At 43.2% G+C, this 20,773-nt stretch overlaps 4 protein-coding genes across 6 annotated transcripts; 3 read left to right on the top strand and 1 right to left on the bottom strand.

Moving 5' to 3' along the window:
• The first annotated feature begins 662 nt into the window (after positions 1-662).
• On the top strand, positions 663-1,750 carry LOC120422547 (uncharacterized). Its single transcript, XM_039586014.1, has 2 exons — positions 663-890; positions 945-1,750. The coding sequence occupies exons 1-2, from the start codon at positions 787-789 to the stop codon at positions 1,693-1,695; spliced, it is 855 nt and encodes a 284-aa protein (XP_039441948.1). The 5' UTR covers positions 663-786; the 3' UTR covers positions 1,696-1,750.
• Positions 1,751-1,752: 2 nt separating this feature from the next.
• On the bottom strand, positions 1,753-8,115 carry LOC120422548 (histone RNA hairpin-binding protein). Of its 2 annotated transcripts, XM_039586015.2 has the most exons (5): positions 7,811-8,114; positions 7,485-7,724; positions 7,308-7,413; positions 6,766-7,231; positions 1,753-2,066 (listed from the first exon to the last, which is right to left on the bottom strand). In XM_039586015.2, the coding sequence occupies exons 1-5, from the start codon at positions 7,814-7,816 to the stop codon at positions 2,033-2,035; spliced, it is 852 nt and encodes a 283-aa protein (XP_039441949.1). In that variant the 5' UTR covers positions 7,817-8,114; the 3' UTR covers positions 1,753-2,032. The 2 variants fall into 2 exon arrangements, with proteins under 2 accessions (XP_039441949.1, XP_039441950.1); XM_039586016.2 differs by lacking the exon at positions 1,753-2,066 and having other exon boundaries at positions 6,762-7,231; positions 7,811-8,115.
• Positions 8,116-9,256: 1,141 nt separating this feature from the next.
• LOC120422546 (protein C12orf4 homolog) lies at positions 9,257-11,086 on the top strand. Its single transcript, XM_039586013.2, has 2 exons — positions 9,257-9,906; positions 9,964-11,086. Exons 1-2 carry the CDS (start codon positions 9,373-9,375, stop codon positions 10,996-10,998), a joined length of 1,569 nt encoding a protein of 522 aa, XP_039441947.1. The 5' UTR covers positions 9,257-9,372; the 3' UTR covers positions 10,999-11,086.
• A 1,040-nt stretch (positions 11,087-12,126) lies between these two features.
• On the top strand, positions 12,127-19,377 carry LOC120422545 (titin-like). Of its 2 annotated transcripts, none has more exons than XM_039586010.2 (7): positions 12,127-12,522; positions 12,805-12,904; positions 12,978-13,086; positions 13,891-15,531; positions 16,231-16,587; positions 16,643-17,385; positions 17,525-19,377. In XM_039586010.2, the coding sequence occupies exons 1-7, from the start codon at positions 12,342-12,344 to the stop codon at positions 19,257-19,259; spliced, it is 4,866 nt and encodes a 1,621-aa protein (XP_039441944.1). In that variant the 5' UTR covers positions 12,127-12,341; the 3' UTR covers positions 19,260-19,377. The 2 variants fall into 2 exon arrangements, with proteins under 2 accessions (XP_039441944.1, XP_039441946.1); XM_039586012.2 differs by lacking the exon at positions 12,127-12,522 and adding an exon at positions 12,601-12,739.
• Positions 19,378-20,773: the final 1,396 nt, after the last annotated feature.

Genomic DNA, 20,773 nt, shown 5'->3' with positions numbered 1-20,773 from the left:
TGGTTGTTTTGAAAAAGTAATATTGATTTATTTTAAATTGGGAGCGTTTTTATTACGTAACGCAAAATTTGGGATTTTTACAAGCAAAGTTTCAACTTTTTGAAAAGTTACTACGGAATTTCTTCCAACCTTGGCCAAGTCACGAAATATTCTAGCAGAGCTGGTTCTGCCAGAATTCTGCTAGAACAGTAGAACATTTCTGCTAGAATGCTGTGAGAATATCCAGCCTAGTATCCAGCTCTGTAAGAACTCTGCTAGAATCCTGCTAGAACATCGTGGCCTCGTGGCTGGCGAAGTCATATTTGACCACCCTAATGTACAGATTTTTTTCTGCGACCCTAGTACAGAGGGCTTTTGTTAATTTGATTTGGTTAACCGCGGTGGATTTTCTTGAAATAATTCGAACTGTCAAAAATCCACCAAAGGATCTACCGGTGGATACTTTTCTACCACAGTTTTTTGTGTGATCAATGTGGTACATGTTTTGGTGGATTTTTGACAGTTCGAATTATTTCAAGAAAATCCACCGCGGTTAACCAAATCAAATTAACAAAAGCCCTCAGATTTCTTCAGGTGCGCGAAGAAACGTCAAAATTTGGCTGCGTACTGTGCATGTTATCAAATGATGAGTGGGCTGTCCCTCGGTGACGATTTGTTTACAAAAATAACCATTAAAAAGAAAAGTGCTAATTTCAGGGTCGATTCGTTCAAAATCAAAAAGCCAATCGCATAAAAATAGTAAGTTACTAATCTGTTCCCTAAAATAAAAACATTGAAATCCCTGCCATGAGTACGTTACCGTTTAAATCCCGCTTCAATTGGACCGTCATCGACGGAGATCCTTCCCGCCAAATAACGCACAACATCCTTTCGAATGAGCCCTCCGAACCGTAAGTACCAAAGTGGCCACCTTCAATCCCAGTTGTAATATCCCTCTCTTCCAGCGTCTCTCAGGATCGCCTGCTCAATCCGGACGGCTGCGTAGTCCTGGCCACTCCGGACGATTCCGTCAAGCCCGTGTTCTGCGAGCAAACCGTTTCCGTAAGTCCGGTTTACCAAGTGACGCGACTCGCGCTCATCGCCGAATGTGCCAAGCTGGAGTTGCACGTGGGACGCACCCAAGAGTACTACCAAACCTACCAGGGCGAGCTCATCTTCCAGACCGATGACTCGCAGCTGTACCGATTCGATGTCGAGTTTGAAAACGCCGGAATCGCCGAATTCATGCTTCGGTTCATAACACCCCCCGGGGAACCGCTCTGCCTGTACGGAATGCACCTGCTCCTCGAACGCAACACCAACCCGCTGGGACTGCTGGCCAGCGACAGCACCCTGAACCGGGCCATGCTCGACTGCCAGCTCGACGACCGGAAGTTGTCCGAAACGGCGGCCCGCTGCAAGGCCTTCATCGTGGCCTCGATGCGCAATCGAATGTTTGGCAGCCAGAACGTTGCCAACAACAATCCGGACGAGGAGAGCGGCGCGTCCACCGGCACGGCGAGTGACACCAGCAGCATTGGAGCGATGGGAGGTGGTTCCGAAACGATGGCCATTGGTCGGTACATCGACGAAAAGTTTCGACAGTTGGAGACGAGTCTCGAGGCGAAGCTGCAAGCGATCGAAACGCGACAGAGCGAAAAACTGGATCGCATCTTGGCGCTGCTGCAGGCTGACAAGAGTAATTGTGATAATTAAATTTTAGATTGTAAAACTAAATAAGTAAATAAATGTTCCTTCCTGTCTCATCATACATAGTTCAGTTAACATAGTTTTGTTTTATTACGTTCTTTGATTCACTGCACACATTTGTTGTGTTTAGCACATGTGGTTTACTTTAACGGGTTACATATAAATAAAGGTATTTTATCTAAATATTACGATTAATAATGTATATTTATCAGCAGGCATGTGGTTGCTTCCAACAACCTCAGGGGACCGGGAGGATGAAAAAAAAACAAAACAGTGGCAACGACGCGATCAAATGCGAGAATAAAAAAGCGCGCAAAATACGGGGCGATGTTGCGCAATCCGATTAGTTGTCTTCGGCGGGGCCATCGTTATCGGGTCTGAAAATGGAGAAATATTTTTTTAGAGCAACACTTAGAAGTTTTACCTTTTTCTTTTTTTTTTTTTCAATTTTTGCACTGATAACTTTTTATGGACTTTAGACAAATTTGTTCAACAACAGCAACGGTAACTGTCACAGATTAACACTAGATTGGACATATCTTTCAAATTTTCATAAAGAGGTGTACAATAAAACCACAGACAATGTGATAAAACTGTGAATTTTATTGATTTAAAAAAAAAGTTACAAAATTTGAAAAAAAATTAAAGATTGTAATAAAATTTAAAAAAAAAACAAAATACAGGAATTCTAATTCTTGTTTTAATAACATTTTTAAAATTTGAATGCAAAAAAAAATTGGCAAGACAACATTTTTCGATGGATCAACTATGGTACCCTTGGAACGAGCTGTCAAGTAGAAACTGTTCTGCCAAAAAGGGCCACGTAGTTATATTTTTTAATTGATTTAAAAATCCATTTGTAATAAATACTTTGCGGTCGTTTAAAGGTCCATTGCACTCAGAAAAATAAGCTTTATCGTTGTGAAGAATAATATCACAAATTTAAGTTTAATTTTAGGGATTCTATGACAATTTCCGGAATTCCATTTCCCGGAATGGACGTTTTCCGGAATGGACATTATCCGGAATGGACGTTTTCCGGAATGGACGTTATCCGGAATGGACAGTATCCGGAATGGACGTTATCCGGAATGAAATTTCCCGGAATGGACGTTTCCCGGAATGGACATTTCCCGAAATTTTTTTTTATATTACCTGATATGAGAATGAATGGAATCTTGCCTACTCACTTACTTGTGGTTAAGAATTATTTAGTTTGTACTCCGTTGGTTTTGACAACAATATGAATATAAATACATGAATGATAAAAAGAAAGTGAAATGTTCGGACATGAACAATAGAAGCAAGTGTTGACTATTGAAACAATACTTTATCAACCACCACGAGATGTAACAATGTAGATCGATAGATATTAGATGTTTTTTACATTCTTTCAATTCTTTCATTTTTTTCCTTTCTTTTGTTAATCATTTGACTTATGTCACAAAATTCTACCATATTTTACTATAAAGCAGAATGATTATTTTCAAAGAAGGGAAAACCTCAAGAAAATAAAAAGCTTTTCAGAAAATCAATGTGTAATGTGTCCAGTCAAGAAAATAAATAGCTTGAGTGTATTTTTAAAGAATGAAAAACCTCAAGGAAAAATACATTATACATTGATTTTCTGAAAAGCTTTTTTTTTATCTTGAGATTTTCCCTTCTTTAAAAATACACGTTCTTTCATCAAAGTAATGGGATTTTATGTAAGAATTATCCCTTCTTTTGTTAATTCTACTAAATTTCAACTAGTTTTTGTTAAGGAACTCTGCACTATAAAGAAGAATGTGTTTTTTTTAAAGAAGGGAAATCCTCTAGAAAAAAAAAGCTTTCAGAAAATCAATGCATAATGTATATTTTCTTGAGGTTTTCCCTTCTTTAAAAATACACGATCTTTAATCGATGTGATGGAATTTCGTGTAAGGGATTTCCCTTCTTGTGTTATTCAGTTGACTTTTGTGACTAAATTCTACCAAATTTTATTATAAAGCAGAATGTTTATTTTCAAAGAAGGGAAAACCTCTAGTAAATAAACAGCTTTTCAGAAAATCAATGTATAATGTATTTTTCCTTGAGGTTTTTCATTCTTTAAAAATACACTCAAGCTATTTATTTTCTTGACTGGACACATTACACATTGATTTTCTGAAAAGCTTTTTATTTTCTTGAGGTTTTCCCTTCTTTGAAAATAATCATTCTGCTTTATAGTAAAATATGGTAGAATTTAGTCACATAAGTCAAATGATTAACAAAAGAAAGGAAAAAAATGAAAGAATTGAAAGAATGTAAAAAACATCTAATATCTATCGATCTACATTGTTACATCTCGTGGTGGTTGATAAAGTATTGTTTCAATAGTCAACACTTGCTTCTATTGTTCATGTCCGAACATTTCACTTTCTTTTTATCATTCATGTATTTATATTCATATTGTTGTCAAAACCAACGGAGTACAAACTAAATAATTCTTAACCACAAGTAAGTGAGTAAGCAAGATTCCATTCATTCTCATATCAGGTAATATAAAAAAAAAATCCGGGAAATGTCCATTCCGGGAAACGTCCATTCCGGGAAATTTCATTCCGGATAACGTCCATTCCGGATACTGTCCATTCCGGATAACGTCCATTCCGGAAAACGTCCATTCCGGATAATGTCCATTCCGGAAAACGTCCATTCCGGGAAATGGAATTCCGGAAATTGTCATAGAATCAATTTTAGGACATAAATTTGTGATATTATTGATGATAATCTATCGATGATAATCTACTCAAATTTTGAAAATTTGCAATATGGGTATCAAACAAAGCTAAATTTAATATGCCTTTTCAATGTATTAGAGTTTTTTTTTGAAAATAATAATACTTTCACAAAGTACCGTATTTTTTCTAAAATACCCAAATTTTCAAAATATGCCATAAGGCGTCATCCATAAAGTATGTCACGCTCTAGGGGGGAGGGGGGGGTCTGAGCAAGTGTGACATAGCATGTTATAAGTATAGGAAAAGCGTGACAAAGGGGGGGGGGAGGGGGGTAAATTTTGGCTGATTTTAGCGTGACGTACTTTATGGATGAAGCCATATGGGTATCAAACAAAGCAAAATTTGGCATGCTTCATACATACATTCAAATTGTTTATGCTTCATATCATGCAAAATTTTGCGTCGGAGAGTTGGCAGCCCGGCTATCGAGAGCAGAGGCTGGCGGTGTGCGGTCCGCGGAATTTGAATTGTTTAGTGACTAAACTTTAGTCGGTTGTTTTTTATAGTAAATCGCGTGAAAAGTATTGAAAAGATTAAACAATGTGTGGATTTGCATGTAGAAAGTGAAGGTTTCCTGCAGTTTTGGGCATTTGGACAGTTTTTTCGCGATTTTCGTTTTCTACGCCGCTTGGTCAAGGGTTTGACAGTTCATCGCGGCGGCTTCGTTCATGCAGTTGTATTAGTGATGTGGGCTAGCTCGTTCTATGGGTGGTATTCAACTCGTTAGAAAAATCAAATAGTGCGAAAGAAATAAAAGCAGTTTGCCAAGGAATATTTCTGGAAGTGTCATCAACAATCGCTCAAGCAATTTCATCTACTACTGGAGAAGGTGTTGCAGATGGAGAAGAAGTACTTGGAAGATCAGCAAATCCGATCGCGGACTGCCCACCAAAGTCTGCTATCGGTTGAGGTTGGTCGGAGAACTTGGATATCGTGCTGAAGCAGCAGCTGACCAAAAATGGCCGGCATATCTGTACGCCCGGATGTGAGTCTTGTCGGTAGGAATAAGATCAAGCTGCTCGTGATAAAGGCTCGTGAGCGCAGCTGATTTCCAGACGCATATGACCAAAATAGGTGACAACTCCCGGGTGCTTAGGGCCACCAGAAACCAGAAACTTGGTGAGATCTATCCAAACTAAAATTTTTACATTTTGCATACTTTTCAACAATTATCAAATACGCGCTGATCCCTGTTTTGCCTGATGGGATTGGAAGTTTAAAGATAGGTCGAGGACCCGTCTGGTTCTTGTACTATGTTTAGGCGGGGCCAGACAATGCCCAATGACCTTGGAATTGGGCCACTAGGATCTCTGCCATTCTGAAATGGGTAGCGCGGAAGTAGCGCGAGGGCTGTCACCACCTAATACCCGGGACTGAGGTATGTTGTATCAGCATAACCCAAGTCTGATACAAACTATACTTTCCCATAATTTCGCTGCCGGCCAGCGGGTATTGGATTGGACCACACACACACACATATCATACAGAATTTTGCGTCGTTTGATACCCATATTGCAAATTATGAAAATTTTAGTATTTTCGAAAAAATACGGTATTATGTGGTATTATGTTAAAATTTTAGTATTTAAAAAAAACTCTAATAAAGTGAAAAAGCATGCAAAATTTCACTTTGTTTGATGCCCATATTGCATATTTTGAAAATTTGAGTATTTTCGAAGAAATACGGTAATGTGTGAAATTTTTTGTATTTTCAAAAAAAAAAATCTAGTAAAGTAAAAAAGCATGCAAAATTTCGTTATCGAACCTCGATAATTTTATCATTAACAACCTTGCATCCTACTAACCAATTGCGTTTGAATGATGCTTGATAATTTGGAGTGCTCCTTGAAATTTACTAAAATCAAGTACTTTAACGAATAGAGCAGCTTTTTGAGAACATTTCTGTTCGATTTGACTTTTGTTAAAAGTTATTCGTATTTTTTTAAAGTTTTTTTGCAAAAATATTTCTAAAATGTATTCTGGTCAGACGAGAATGCACTGGAGTCCACGCAATGTCTATTATTGGCTGAGTGCCCTTTTGTGTCTGCCTAGTGCTGCCATTTGTGACGAAATTTTAAGCGAACACTCACGAAAAGTGGCATTTATAGAGAAAGTTTCCTGGCATCACTGGCTAACTCTTACACGCGCTTCTGGTGGTGTTGGGGGCACCCTTTGTTCTTTATTTGCCTCCGCTTCTACAGGGGAAATAGAATTTCAGCCAAATAATAATTTCATAAAAAATTTCTCAAACAAAAAGTCGCTGGAAATGGGCAGTAGAGGGTTACAAAAAAGCAAAAAATTCCCCAAAACTCACCGCGCATCCGGATCGAAGCAGTGCAGCTTCTTGCGCCACACCCGCACCAGTCCGTCCCAGGCCCGGCGGCTGTACTTGATGTGCTTCGGGGGCGTCTTCGGATGCTCCTTGGTGCGCTGCTCCCTCGGAACCTGCCGCAGGTAGTTTTCGTAGCCGAGCGTATTCTTCCCGTAATCGATCTGCTTCTGGCGACGCACCAACACCTCAATGTCCTTCTCGTACTCGACCGGCCGCCGGCTGCTCTGGCTGCTGCCATCGCCCGAGTCGGTACTCTCCCGCCGGAACCGTTCCCGGCCGTGGTCATCCTCGTGTGTTTTGGTCTTTTTGTGCTGGCCCAAGTCGCGGTCTTTGCTGTCACCGTCGTCTTCGTCCCCTTCGTCGCCACCGCCGGACAGCCGCCGCTTGAACGGGGACTTGATCATGTCGCAGCGGATCAACTTTTCATACTTTTGCACGTTGGCGGAATCTGCCCCGGGAAGAGAAGTAAAGAGAAGATGTTGTTTTTATAACCTACAAGTTCCGCCGGCCGCTTGGACACTCACCAAGAATGTCGATCTCGATCTGCCGGTTGCCGCTGGTGTTGTTGCTGTCGTCCAAGGACATTTGGCTGTCGGAGTTGGTTTGCATTACGGTGCTGCTCGACGACTTCTGAAACAATAGAAGGCAAAAGTTTTGTTTATTTCAGACTCTCCACCCAACTCAACTCCTCCACCACGTACCACTAGCGATTTGTCTTGCTCTTCCTGTTCCTCCTTGATGACCTGGTCGGCCCAGTTGAGGGATTGACGTTCGCCACCGGTTCCCAAAGTTGCTCCGGACGACGACGACAACGCTGATGGCTTGGTTTGATCTTCTTCTGCCGGGTCTATTGTTTCCTTCTTTATTGTTGTCTGCTGCGTTGACAGATCCGTCAAGGTCGTCTTGTCAAGGCGATGCGCCCCAACAACGAGATCGCAAAACTGGGAGCGAGAAAAAATCCGGAACGAGTTTCGGTAAACAAAATGCGATTTTTTTGTTCTGAAAATCTCCGGAAATGGTTACTCACCGACATGGTGGCTGATAAAATGCGTTCGCTTCCGTCCAGGTAGGTAAACCACAGTCAAAGTATTCAAAAAAAATAATTATCCGAAAGCTCGAAATAAATTTTCCAATTTTGTCTTATAAAATTCAAAATATTTCACTTTCTCTTCGTAAATCACAAACACTAAAACGATTCCACAGGACTGTATGTCCTGTTGGTCAGCTAATTTGCACTGCGAAGCCGGAATAATCGCCGGATGCTCTGGAAATCGAGGACGGAACTCGGCAAACAAACGAAACGCGATCGACTCTCTCGGCACAGCAAGCAACACAAGCGCTTGGTTTGGAGGAGGGAAGCGCGCCAATTTTGTAAACAAAATTAACCCTGGAACGTACGCAGCCAGCAGGGAAGGGCTGCCGGAAAAGTGCTTTTAACCTTCTGAAGTTTTTTTTATTCTAAAGGTCCAACAAGGGTCAAATGAACAAAATTTTCAAGTTTTGGTTTTTGGGTGTATTTAAAACTGCCTTGAGTCACGGGTAGTCAAAAACACCCAAAAATCTAAATGTAAAAAAATTGTTTAGGCCGTTGCAAAAAAAATCAAAATTTTAAAGAAAATAGAAGTCTAACCTCTTGCAGTCTTGACCTCTTTCCTTCCGATCTGCATACTAGCCTTAAACGCGTGTAATGAAAGGCATAAAGAGCAATGTCGTACCGCCCCTTTCAAATGTTGCTCCTGAAATTTGACATTACGATGCCAACATTTCAAAAAGCGTCATGTACACACCATCCTTTTTGAGAAAAACGCATTTGAATGTTGAGCATCCCATTTTAAAATAAAATCAAAAGAAGATGTTCTAATGATAACAAACCATCGCTTTTTTTGATACTTGATCATCTATATTAAATATAACATTATTTCCGTGATTATATTTGAGAAAAACAAACATAACTTCTTTTGAAATCACCAACGTCTATATAACTCTGTTGACATTGAGGGGGACGCTTTGTTATGATTCGTTTTTCTTCGCCGAATGTACAAGGCGCTTTTTTCATGATGCACTGCACTGCTGATGGCAGAGATTTTGTTTATGTTACTTTATTTAAAATCATTATTAAGCAGACTTTACTGAAGTAACTTTTGCTATTTTTTTTTTGTGGAGAGGTAGCTTATTAGGAGTACTTTCAGAATATGCAATAACCCAGAAAGTGTCAAAATGTACATGATGCCTTTTGAAATGTTACCGTCGATTAGTGAATTCAAATTAACAAATGAAAATTACAAGCGTTTCAATTAATCTAGTTTTCAAATCCTTGATCAAATCGAAATTGTCTGATTTTTTCATCAAAATATATTGCAAACAAGCACCGCGCGAAGAAATGCCAAACTCTCCGCAGCACGCAGCCAAATCATAAAATGTCAAACGGTGGCAAATGCTCACATTCCGTAACGCAAAAAGCTTATCAGCAAATTTCGTTCGCAAAACAAAACAAATTAAAATCTTGGCACTTTCATTTTTGTGGGTGGCTAATTTTCTCCTAAAATCTTGTAATTTGTTGTTTTATTGGGTACGGTTTTCCTGGACGCGATGTCGCTCGAACCGTCCAAAGTGGTGGACTTCCGGTACGAGTACCAAAACTGCGACGACACCATGGCCAAGCTGGTATATCCGGTGGAGATTCCGTTCCGCGGTCAGGTTCCGGAACTGGCGCACCGGATCGTAGCGGAGCGAATGGACCCGATAATGAAGTTTCTGTGTGCGGACCAGCAGCTGCTGGGGACGCTGGAGCGGTTCGTTGAGCAGGAAAATGAGTCGTTCTACGACGAACGGGACGAGGGCTTGCTGGAAAAACTCCGAACCGGGCAGGTTGATGTGGATTCGGTGGCGCTGGATTTGGAGCGGCTGTACAAGGATGAGATACTGGAGTACGCGGATCGGGTTGGTCCGTCGGATGAGGAGATCTTTGCGCAGAGCTACCATCAGTTGGTGCACTCGACCGTGCTGTCGGAAATCTTGGCCAAGGAGCGGGAATACGCCACAACTATTGCCACTCTGACCGGTTCAATGGCTCAGCAGATGCAGACGATGCACACGCTGCACCAGGAGGAGATTGAGTCTAAGGTTTGGACTAGAATTGTTGTTTGTTGGTTGATGTTAAAGATGATTGATTTATTTCAGATGAAACTACTGGATATTTCTGTTACGTCGGAAAATATCAACCATATCTTAGCTAAACAATACGGAATGCAAAACATGATTCGGAAGCAGTGTGAATCGGAGTTAGAATCGACAAAGGGTCACCAAAAGTACGAGTACCGTGACTGGATAACGACCCACATTGACGAGAACTTTTTGGCGGAGTCGACTGAATCTCCCACCCAAATCGGAAATCGCTGGTCAATGATCAGCACGCAAGGTCCGTCTATGGAGGAAAGTTTCACCATTCATCTGGGCTCGCAGCTGAAGCACATGCACAACATCCGAATTCTTAGCACCAAGATCGGTGACCTGTGCAGTCCTCTGTACAGTGAAAACAGCTTCGGAGGTCCGAACGTGGCCCTCGGACTGTATTCGAGTTCCCTGTGCGGAATTGTCGTGCTGACCCCGTCCGGTAACGTCCAACCGGACTCGGAGATTCGTCGCAACGCCAACATGTCAACGGAGTTTCACTTTGACCAGATTGACGTGCAGATCGAAAAGATCCAGAACGATCTGCGCAAGTTGCGTGAATGTCCGGACGATGAGCAGGGCGCCGCCGCGGCCCGAGTGGACAAAAACAGCACCCGCTTGAAGCCCGGCGACGTGTTCATCACGCGCCACTCAAATCTGTCCCACTCGCACGTAATTTTCCACCTCATTTCCGACGAAACATTCCAAAGCCCGAGCGAGATCAACTCGCGCCACCCGGTCATTCTGGGGCTGCGTAACATACTGAAAATTTCAAGTCGCCACGACATCACCACGCTGACAATTCCGGCTCTGCTGCGGCACAAAATGTCCGAGGACATGACCGTCTCGTGGTGCGTGCGGCGTGCCGAGCTGGTGTTCAAGTGCGCCAAGGGCTTCATGATCGAATCTTCGAGCTGGGGTGGGGCGGAACTGAACACGCTGCAGCTACTGCTGCCGCACGACATATCCGAGGAACTGTTCCGGACGCTGGCGGACATGGTGCCGCACGTTTTCCGGGTGGCCAATCCAAAGGTGCTGCAGTAGGTGGCGTGCAATCTCTATAATAATCGCAGAATGATTAATTGTGTTTTTATCCCGTTTAGCTTGTATTGGAAGTACGTAAACATATTAATTTACATTTTTCATCATTCGCTAGTGCATATCACATGCCATTTAAAGATTTGTTGAAATTTTCACAAAAATTCTAGCAAATATCGTAAAATGATTTAAAATCCTTTTCATTGATTCATTTCCCACCATTTTTAATGATCCTGGGATTAACTACACCTTGTATTTTCCATGTGTGGAATTTTGGGAAAATTTTATTCAACGTTAGTCCAAATCTGGAGCAACATTTGAAAGGGGCGGTACGACATTGCTCTTACGGCCTTTCGTCCCATTTAAACGCGTGTAACGAAAGGCCGTAAGAGCAATGTCGTACCGCCCCTTTCAAATGTTGCTCTGGAAATGAGAATGTTTCTTGTAGTAATACAGAAGAACACTGGTCAGAACCAAAAACAAAAATTAAAAATAAATTAATAATTACTGCGCTGCCCATAATTGAAAATTCGGCTATTATGCCAAATCAAGTATTCCGAGAAAAATGCGTTTTAGTGTTTGTCACAAAATCTCCGTCAAGGCAATTTCCCATAAGAGTGGCATATTAGCCGTTTGGTTTTTCGCATCGGCAGCCAAGTCTAAACATTATTTCAGTGAAATTCAAGGTTCAGGAGATGCGTTGGAACATCCTCTACCACCTGGTGCTAATATCTCGTTTTTGCCAAAAGTGGATATTAGCCGTTTTTTCAATGGTGGGCAGTGCGGGAGTCAATAATTAGAGTTCACGCGCGTTGATACGACCGCAAGATTATGGTCGCATGACAACCGCAGAACAAGTTGTTGGTTGTTGTCAAAGGTTGCCTTGAGTTTTCAGCTGACTTTTGGAAAATATTCAAAACAAACCAAGTTGACAGCCAAATCAACGCTAAATTTCAGTTCAACTTGCTGATTTTTGGCAATAATCTCCTGTCCCTCACAGCAAAGGAGAAATTGATTTTATCTCGCAATAAGCAATACCTATTTCGTGCAACAATCACGTACCTAAAACAACACCAAAATCACGTTCCCCATAAATTCCCACCTATTTGGTGCACCGCATCTAACAATCTTGGGCCACCCATGACAGGTCAAACCGCGCCGAGCTGTCACTCGTTTTATAGCATCGTCATCGTGCCGATGTTATGTGCACAAACAAGGGTTGTGAAAATTACGCGTTCAATCGATTATCTCAGGTGAATAGTCCGCGACTACCGTAAGATAACGCTTGTTTGAATCAAAAGAATCACTCGTTGAGCATCATTCTAACCCGTCAACTGAAAAGTGACGACATGTCGCGCAAGTGTGCCGTCCAGGGCTGCGACACCCTGTACGACCAGGAACCGGCCAACGCCGAATCGCACAGCTATCTCGACGCCGTGGGACCGTCCGGCCCGTGGTCGGTTTCGGGCATCAACGTCACCCCGTCTAGCTCCAAGGAGATCTTCATCTGCAAACGACACATCGAAACGGGTAAGCGGGATTTTTGTTTTGCTATGTTTGCAATCGATTATGGCAAAGTCGGGCCCGAAAAAGTCCTACCAATTTCGTCAAATGACAGCCGCACAGGATGCGCGCATTGCCGTTCCCATCTTTTCAAGCTTGACCTTGGCGGTCAAGTGACAGCGCCGAAGCTGTCAAAACTGGCAATGCATTCCGCAAGCGGCTTAAACTCTGGCAAGCGTCTCAAGTGTGTGTTGTGATATTTTTATTAATCAATCGGTGTAATTAAACAATTTTCGCATCTTGAACTAGCTAAACGCAAGGAGCTACCGCCGACCAAGACGATGGCAACGATGGCACGACCCGAGTACAGGATAGGGCCGTCGTCGAGTGATCCGAGTGCCGCGTTACCGTAAGTTACCGATGGCTTGAGAGAAAACATGGGTGGGTGATTAATCAGGACCTTGTGTTTTTTTTTTATCCAGGGGGTACTGTCGGCTCTGCTTGACGGAGGATGGTCCGATGGTTATACCGAAGGAGGCTAAAGTGTTCCAACAGCTGGCCATGAAGATCACGGCGTGTCTCCAGATGACGGTAAGTTGGTGTTAATATTTTTATTTTATTATGCTTGAATGTTTGACTTTACTCTAGAATGGGGTAGTTTTGTGTTAATTTTTTTTTTAAAATTAAAATTTATCAATTTTGTATGAGCGTTTGATATTTTTAATCACAAGAAGAGATTTCATGATCGATTTGGTGTCTTCGACAAATTTAAAGGTTATGATAAAGAATTTTGAAGAAAAAAGATTTCACTAAAAAAAATACAATCATAAAAAAATATGAAATGGCTCACTGCTACGGTTATGAGATAAGGTAGGTATATCAGCATAATTCTAGATTAAATTTTCAAAACAACCTATCCCTCATGGGTTTTCTATGCAGATAGGACCTTTTGAAAATTTAATCGAGAATTGAAGTCTGATGCTAACTATACTTTTCCATAGTTTCGCTGCCGCCCAAAGGGTATTGTATTGTACAAAAAAAAAACAGAAATATGAAGAATATTGTCTTTAACAAAATGCTTAAAGTGACTTTAACTCAAATACGGCGTATCAAAAATGATATTTTTGATTGCAAACTTTCCAAAATCCGCTATTTTTCCAAAAGTTCATAAACTTTTCAGAAAAACAACTCGTCCGTCATTCACAATAGGTCAAATGTTGGCATTGTTGTCCACTAAGAAATCAAAATCGAAGGTGTAAAATTTATTTTATGATTTTATATTTTGCTAAACAAATAATAATTATTAGCGTTTTTCAAAGTATTTTAACATTTTATCCAACGATTCGATCTGAAATTTAAAGAGATTCAGCGATTGAATTTACGTAATTTTCGCAGGTCTCCGTCGACGAACTGCGCAACTCGCTGATGTGCAAAAAGTGCTACGAAATGCTGGAACAGTCGTACCAGTTCCGGCTGCGTTGCTCCCGGTACAACGTTTACCTGAAGATGCGCAAATCGTTGGATCCGGACAGAAGTCAACCGCTGCGTTACAAGGAAAACTGGTATTGGTACTCGTGCCTAGGAAACAACCTCAGGTCCGTGTACTGGGGTTGCAGCGTGGTCTGCTGTCCGGCGTACATCATTACCTATCCGAGTGGAAAGGTGTTTGAAAACTTTGCCCGACATCAGCACAAACAGAAGCTGGACGAGGTCCGGGTGGTTTACGGAAGCGGGGAGTTTATCTACGACGGATTCCGGTACAGCTTTGACATGATCAACACCAACCGGACGTTGCAGTTTAGCTGTCGCAGTTTGAATGATCCGTACAAGAAGTGTGGCGCGACGCTGACATCGAACGACAAGAGCGAAGTATTGAGTTACACTGAGCATAACCATCCGATGGAAACCATTTTGGAGTCTGCGCTACGAGAATCGGGAACGCATGAGAAGCGCTCGGTGACCATGATCCGAGGGCAACATCTTGAACTGGTTGTTTGTCTTGGGTTTTGGTACGGCACCATGGCCGATCATAGCCGAATCTCCAATTGGGATTGCATTCGGCCAAACTGTACCGGATCGATCACCATGACCGATGGAGTTATGCAGCTTCACGGTGGACACAACCATACGCCTGTTTGGCTCAAGTGGGGCGCTGCGGCCACCAAAGCAGTCGAAAATAAGATACCGATGGTCATGAAGATCGTAAACTCATCAGCCCCAAAACAGCAGCCCCCACAGGCCAAGAAGCAATCGCCGCCGGTAAATGTGGTCAAACCGAATGCCAACCAACCAAAGGCAGGACAGATTTCCGTTCGAAGCGTCGTTTCTTTGTCCCAGGTGCCAAGCCCGGTGAACGTTAAGCTCGAGCAACCGGAGCCGCAAAACCGCGAGATCACAATTAAGGGCGAAATCATCGATCCAGATTACACGGAGTCAGAAACATCCGAACAGGAAGCCGTCGAATTCGTCCTGGAAAATCCCAACGTTCCGCTGATCGTAACAACGGCAAACATCGCCAATCACCAACCCAAACCGCAGGCTGTCGGCGGCACCATAATGATTCGTCAGAACCACCCAATCAAAATTGTCCGACCAGCCCCTCCCCCCGAACCCGTCTTCAAGCGAGTTGTACCCGTCCAACCAGCTGCCAACCCGGCGCCCCCGATGCCCAAAATCCTCAACGTCATGTCCCTGTCCGACCAGCCCAGAGCCGTTCCCGTGCCGGAACCGCTGGTGCTCACCAAGAACGAAGACGAGCCCGGCGGCGTGGAGGAAGACGAAGCCGAGACCATCACGGACGAAGTGCTGCCGGAATCCGGAACCGTTCACCGTTCGCAGCAACCTTCGCCGGAGGCGGAACCATCCGGAGGGGGTGGCGAGTTGCGCCCGATGATGCTGGTCTCGTCCGGATCGGTAACGAGCGACAACACGCTCAAGGTGACCGCGCTGGACCAGTTCTCAATGGAGGAGTTGGCCGCGGAGGAGCAGGAGGATGCGCAGCAGGAGGGCGAAACAGCGAGTGCCGAAGTGGATGAGGTGAGTTTCTTGTTTAAATAAGTGCTGTGTTAATGCTACAAGGATAACCATCATGACGAAGAACTTTAGATACTTGAATAGCACGTCCCGTATAGAGCCCTTAAGACGAAGTTCGTCGTCAAAAATGAAATATTTTGTCATCTTCGTGCTGTGTTGCCACATGCTCATTGGCAAGTTTGTATTGTTTTGACGTTTGCTGAGAGTGCGAAAAAATGAGGTTAAAACGCTCCATATAAAAATGCTGCTACGGTTAACAACTCGACTCAAGCTCGCGTGCGCCCGTACACTGTGAATCGGCATTACACATTTTTCAGTTTGGTTTTACACATTTGCATGGGACCTTTGAGTTTAACCAGGATAACACACTTCGTGCTACCAAAGTAATATGGATAATACTGAATCTGAGTGTTTGTTATCTGAACTTCCAAGATGGCGGCTTCTTCGCTACCCCGTGCATAAAACTAACGATGATTTTTGTTTGTGTCAAATGACACTTGCTGTTTTGACGTTACACGCTTAACATCGTTTACTATCATTTTTAAATAATTTTAAATGATTTAACATTTCAGCATTTTATGGGAGCATTCATTTATTATGTAACGCTACAATTTCGTTACGCTTACATGAATAATTTTAAATTACTTTGGGAAATGTGTAACAAAATTTGAGTTATTTTTAAACCACCAATCGATTTCCCAGGACGATCTGTGCGACCTGATGGACGACGAGGAAATTCCGGGCATCATCCCGGTTGACATTCAGCTGTACCAGGCCACATACACGTCTCCTCCTCAACCGACCTATAACAAGCCCGCAGCGTCCGAACAGCCAAAGCGACTGTCCAACAGTGCGCTGTCCGGGAAACCATCCGTCAGCAGCGCTGTTCCGGCATCGATGAAGATCGCTGCCAGACACTCGCTACCAGCCCCGGTACAGCACAAGACTGCACCCCAGAAGAGTGTCATTGCACTGAAGCGACCTCTGCATCCGATAGCTAAGGTCGCCAAGTTGAACGATAAGGAGCCCGTCAAGAGGATCGGCTCGAAGGTGTTCCAGGTACTTCAATCCTTTCAGAATTCCGGGGAATATGTTTTAATTATTTGTTTTATAGATTCACAACACAACCATCAAGAAGTTCAAGGCCGATAGTACGACAACTCCGCAGAAACGCCCTGTCGTATCGGTGTCGCAAGCTAACGCTTCGGCAAATAAGGATCCTCCAATGGATCCGATAGCCGTTGCAACCGAACCTCACGAGCTGGTTGACCAAAATCAGAACAGTGAGGCTGCTCCGAAAAAGCAGACGGTAACGCTCGTAAAGCCGACGCAGCGCCAGCAAAAGGCTGTGGCGGCCAAACCGACCGCAGCAAAGCCGACCGAACCGAACGCCAAAACGGTCCAGCTGGTGAAGCTGCAAAAGTCCGAACAGATGCTCAATTTCGAGGGTCACCTGTACAAGATCAAGTGGAGCAACGATAGCTTCTTCTACTGGGACTGTATGCTGCGGGAGCAAGTTAACTGTATGGCGATTCTTGAGACACCAAGCGAGGCGGCAGCCTCCAGCAAATGGGTGCGACACGGCACGCACAACCACAAGATCCCGAAGCCGATCGCTAACGAGGACTCGAGCGGACGGTACCAGATGTTCAACGCAAACACGGGCATCACCAAGATGAAGCGCCTCCCGTTGCGGACGCTGTCGGCGGTTGAAATTGAGGAACAGAAGGGCCGAATGATGTATCTCAAGAAGAATAAGCTGCTTTCGTACTCGGTCACGAAGACCGATGCCAAGTTGGTGCTGAATTACGCCAATTTTATCTACGACTTGCAGCTGGAACAGGGAACAGGTTTCAGGTGAGTTCCCATCTTTTACTCAATGATCTTGTCAAACGTCAAATAGGTGCATGGTTTTTAAATAAAGGTGGGAGAGCGCGCTAACTTTTGTTCTTGATTAATGAAACCAGCTTAATAAAGTTACCGTACCTTCTTCCAGGTGGAAGTGCACCACGTGCCCGAGCATGCTCGACACGGACGAGAAGTTCAGCATCGCCAAAACGGTGGGCGAGATGCACAACCACGGTCCGAAGGTGCCGGTCATCGATTTGGCCGTTGACGAGACGCCTGCTGCTGCCGACACGGAACCCGTTCCAGCGTCGACCACGAAGGAACCCACGTTGGATTTGACGACATCGGTGGTGATCAGTAGTCAGGAGGGGACAAGCGAGAAAGAGGACGAGCAAATGGCTGAATCTGAACGGGAAGACAAATCAAATGACCAAGATCCGTTGAGTGAGCGCGCGTCGGATGCTTCAGGCAAGACGAGCGAGAAAAGAAAAAAAGTTCTGAAGAAGATTAAACGCGTTGCAGACTACTTGGAACAGAGGAATGAATCGGCTGATGATGACAGTTCGAGGCAGAGTGAGAAATCCGACTCGAAGAAAACGCAGGACATTCCGAAGAAGGTAAAACAAGTTTCGACCGAGGACGTTGTTGCGACAGAAGTCGTGCATGTATCAGAACAGGAAGACGGATCCGATGATGAAGAGATGGTACTGGATTCGTTTAGTGGTCAATTAATTTCACTCAAAGAACTGAAACGTAAGGAACTTATTGCTAAGGAGGAAACAGTAAAGCACAGAAAGAAACCTGCTCCGGAGGAGAAATCCGACGACGAAGAGTTGGTGTTGGATCCGTCGAGCGGTCAACTTATCACAAGGCTGGATATGAAACGACAAGCAACCCGAGCAGCTTTGTTGGGCGATTTGGAAGACCAGGACGATGACGCTACGGTGTTGGATCCGTTGACAGGTGAGTTCAAGAGACAAGGCGATCTGAGCTCGACAATAGCGACAATAGCGGCGGAACCAATGGAGACCGAAGAAATCAAAGAACCCAACCCAACCAAACCTCAAGAAGAGCCTCCCAAAGAGGACTTTGAAGAGCTTCTTTCAGCAAGCAAGACAGTAGAACCAGCTGAGGTCGTGGAACCGCAGAAGAGTCCTCCAAAGCGGATGAAGAAGGGCTCTGCGGCCATGCTCAAGCTGATTGCCGAGCTGCATCAAAGCTTGCTGAAGGCAGATTCGGAACGGAACTTTGAGGTGATTCCCAGACCGGAAAATACCTGCTGGATCAAATTCAACGAGTTTCCCTACATGCTGGAGAAGCTGCAAACCAACACATCCCTCTGGTGTTGCGCGCTTCCGCCGCAGTACGCATGCCGTAGCAAGCTAGTCCTGGACGATTCCCGTAAAACGGTAACGACGAGCTACGCTTCGCACTGCCACGCGGCGGACCTGAAAGACATGTTCGACGCTCATAAGCCTGAGGAAGAGGGCGAAATCCGCGACACTGACCAGGAAGAACCCCGCAAGTACACCTTCACCAAGCAGCCGGACTTTGTCTACCAACTGAAACTGGACGACGACTATCTGTACAACTGCTTGACCATCTCCAAGACTGGCGTCAGCTGCTGGAGGTGCGCATCGCGACAGGAGCACAACTGCAAAGCGATGGTCACGATGCAGGGCGATTTTGAGTCGATGACGCGGAATCGGTTCGCGCACTCTCACGGGGTTCCTGGTGCGGCAGATGAAGAGGAAGGCGACAAGGGCACTGATGCGGGAGAGGGAACGGCCGAAGAGGAGACGGGTTCGAAGGGAAAGCGGGAAAGTGTTGGTGAGGAGGATGGCGAGGTCAGCCGGAAGAAACGGAAGCGACAGACGCTCTGATTGGACGAGGGTCGAGTAGGTTGACTGTACCGGTCATATGCACCTTGTACATAAAGAAAGATCTAAAATTTTACCTTGGATATTTACATGTTCAGCAAATATAATTATTCCAAAATCATTTTGCATGTTTTAATTTTCATTCGAAATACATTCCGAGAAAAAACGACGTCTGGTAATTTTGATTTTGAAACTACCGAATGGTTCAACGGTCAAATAGGAGATCTCTAAAACGTCGCCATTCACAAAACAAGTGGACCCTTTTTGGAAATTGTAAGCCTCCCTACCCCGCAAAATTAACTCATTTTTTTTACATCATATCAGTCTTTGGTCAAATCAGTCAAACATTCGGGCAGCGAATGACCGAAAGGTTAAAACTGCCGGAAATAAATCAATTAACAACAACAGTCAAACATTCGGGGTTTTACTGTATTATTTTTGACACACAATTATATTTACCAAGGTTCTTAGATATTTCGTTCAAATGTGGGCCGAAACGGGTAAGAGATTTTGAGCGTGTAAGCAAAATTAAAACACGTTGAAAATAAACACAACAGTGACCAATTAAAAGCGATCGTTTACAAAACTAATTAAATTTAATTTAATCTAGAGTTTTTAAAAGGTCAAACAAATGCCTTGAGTCAAGAGTATTATATTTAAAACACAAAAAAAAGTTCATTCATTAAAAAGTTTTTGGTTAAAACTCCACAACTTGTCTTGTTCTGAGGACTAAGATTTTTATATTATTTTTGAAGTTCATGACAATTTGAAGAATTAGATGTATAAAGTGATTTTAGATAAGATTTAAAGTTTTTTTTAAATAAATTTATAAAATTCTTGACTTTTTTTTGATAAGGTCCTATAAACAAATGTAAACATTGAGTGTATCCCTTTCACACCTTATGTCAAAGTCCATCGGAGTAAGCGGGATACACTCAATGTTTACATTTGTTTATTGGACCTTATCAAAAAAAGTCAAGAATTATTAAACTTACTATTTTAAGAATAAGAGCGATGCATTGTATGCAAAATTCATTCAGCGTGTGCATAATCGAAATCGTAACAGCCGTCACTTTATCGTCACAGCTGTCAGAAATCAGTCTTTGTGTTCACATTTGGAAAGGACGTAATCGCATCGCGTAATTTCTGTTACTTTAAAACTTTTGAATTTAACTCAATTGAATCCAATAAAGGCACATTCCGAGGCACAGTGGGATTTTTTAGTTAAAATATATAAATAATTTTATAGGTCTACTTCTTCAACACTTCTTACTAGAGAGCCTGGAGCTTATTAGAGAACGGCCATCTCAAAACAAAAGTACCAATCGAAGCACGAGAACTGTCCAACGGAGGTACCAATCGAGCAGAAGAAATTTCAGTCGACGTTCATTCGATGGGAAGTATTGTAATTTGGGTGATTTATATTTTATTCGAAAATGTACAAAACACAATTTGAAAACAAAACAATTTAAATTTTCTTTTTCAATTTTAATTTTGATTTGATTCGTAAACTCATT

The sequence above is a fragment of the Culex pipiens genome, chromosome 1 (assembly GCF_016801865.2).
Source record: "Culex pipiens pallens isolate TS chromosome 1, TS_CPP_V2, whole genome shotgun sequence".
In the NCBI taxonomy this organism is placed as follows: Eukaryota; Metazoa; Arthropoda; class Insecta; order Diptera; family Culicidae; genus Culex; species Culex pipiens.
The sequence above is the reverse complement of the archived record's forward strand: the minus strand, read 5'-3'. Positions and strand labels throughout refer to the sequence as shown.

Coding starts and splice junctions, on each gene's coding strand:
- LOC120422545 (XM_039586010.2), top strand. CDS start 12,342: ATGTCGCGCAAGTGTGCCGTCCAGGGCTGCGACACCCTGTACGACCAG. Junction 12,523..12,804: donor CAAACGACACATCGAAACGG/GTAAGCGGGATT, acceptor ATCTTGAACTAG/CTAAACGCAAGGAGCTACCG. Junction 13,087..13,890: donor CGGCGTGTCTCCAGATGACG/GTAAGTTGGTGT, acceptor TAATTTTCGCAG/GTCTCCGTCGACGAACTGCG.
- LOC120422547 (XM_039586014.1), top strand. CDS start 787: ATGAGTACGTTACCGTTTAAATCCCGCTTCAATTGGACCGTCATCGAC. Junction 891..944: donor TCGAATGAGCCCTCCGAACC/GTAAGTACCAAA, acceptor CCTCTCTTCCAG/CGTCTCTCAGGATCGCCTGC.
- LOC120422546 (XM_039586013.2), top strand. CDS start 9,373: ATGTCGCTCGAACCGTCCAAAGTGGTGGACTTCCGGTACGAGTACCAA. Junction 9,907..9,963: donor AGGAGGAGATTGAGTCTAAG/GTTTGGACTAGA, acceptor GATTTATTTCAG/ATGAAACTACTGGATATTTC.
- LOC120422548 (XM_039586015.2), bottom strand. Junction 7,414..7,484: donor AGCAAGACAAATCGCTAGTG/GTACGTGGTGGA, acceptor CTATTGTTTCAG/AAGTCGTCGAGCAGCACCGT. Junction 7,232..7,307: donor GATCGAGATCGACATTCTTG/GTGAGTGTCCAA, acceptor TTCCCGGGGCAG/ATTCCGCCAACGTGCAAAAG.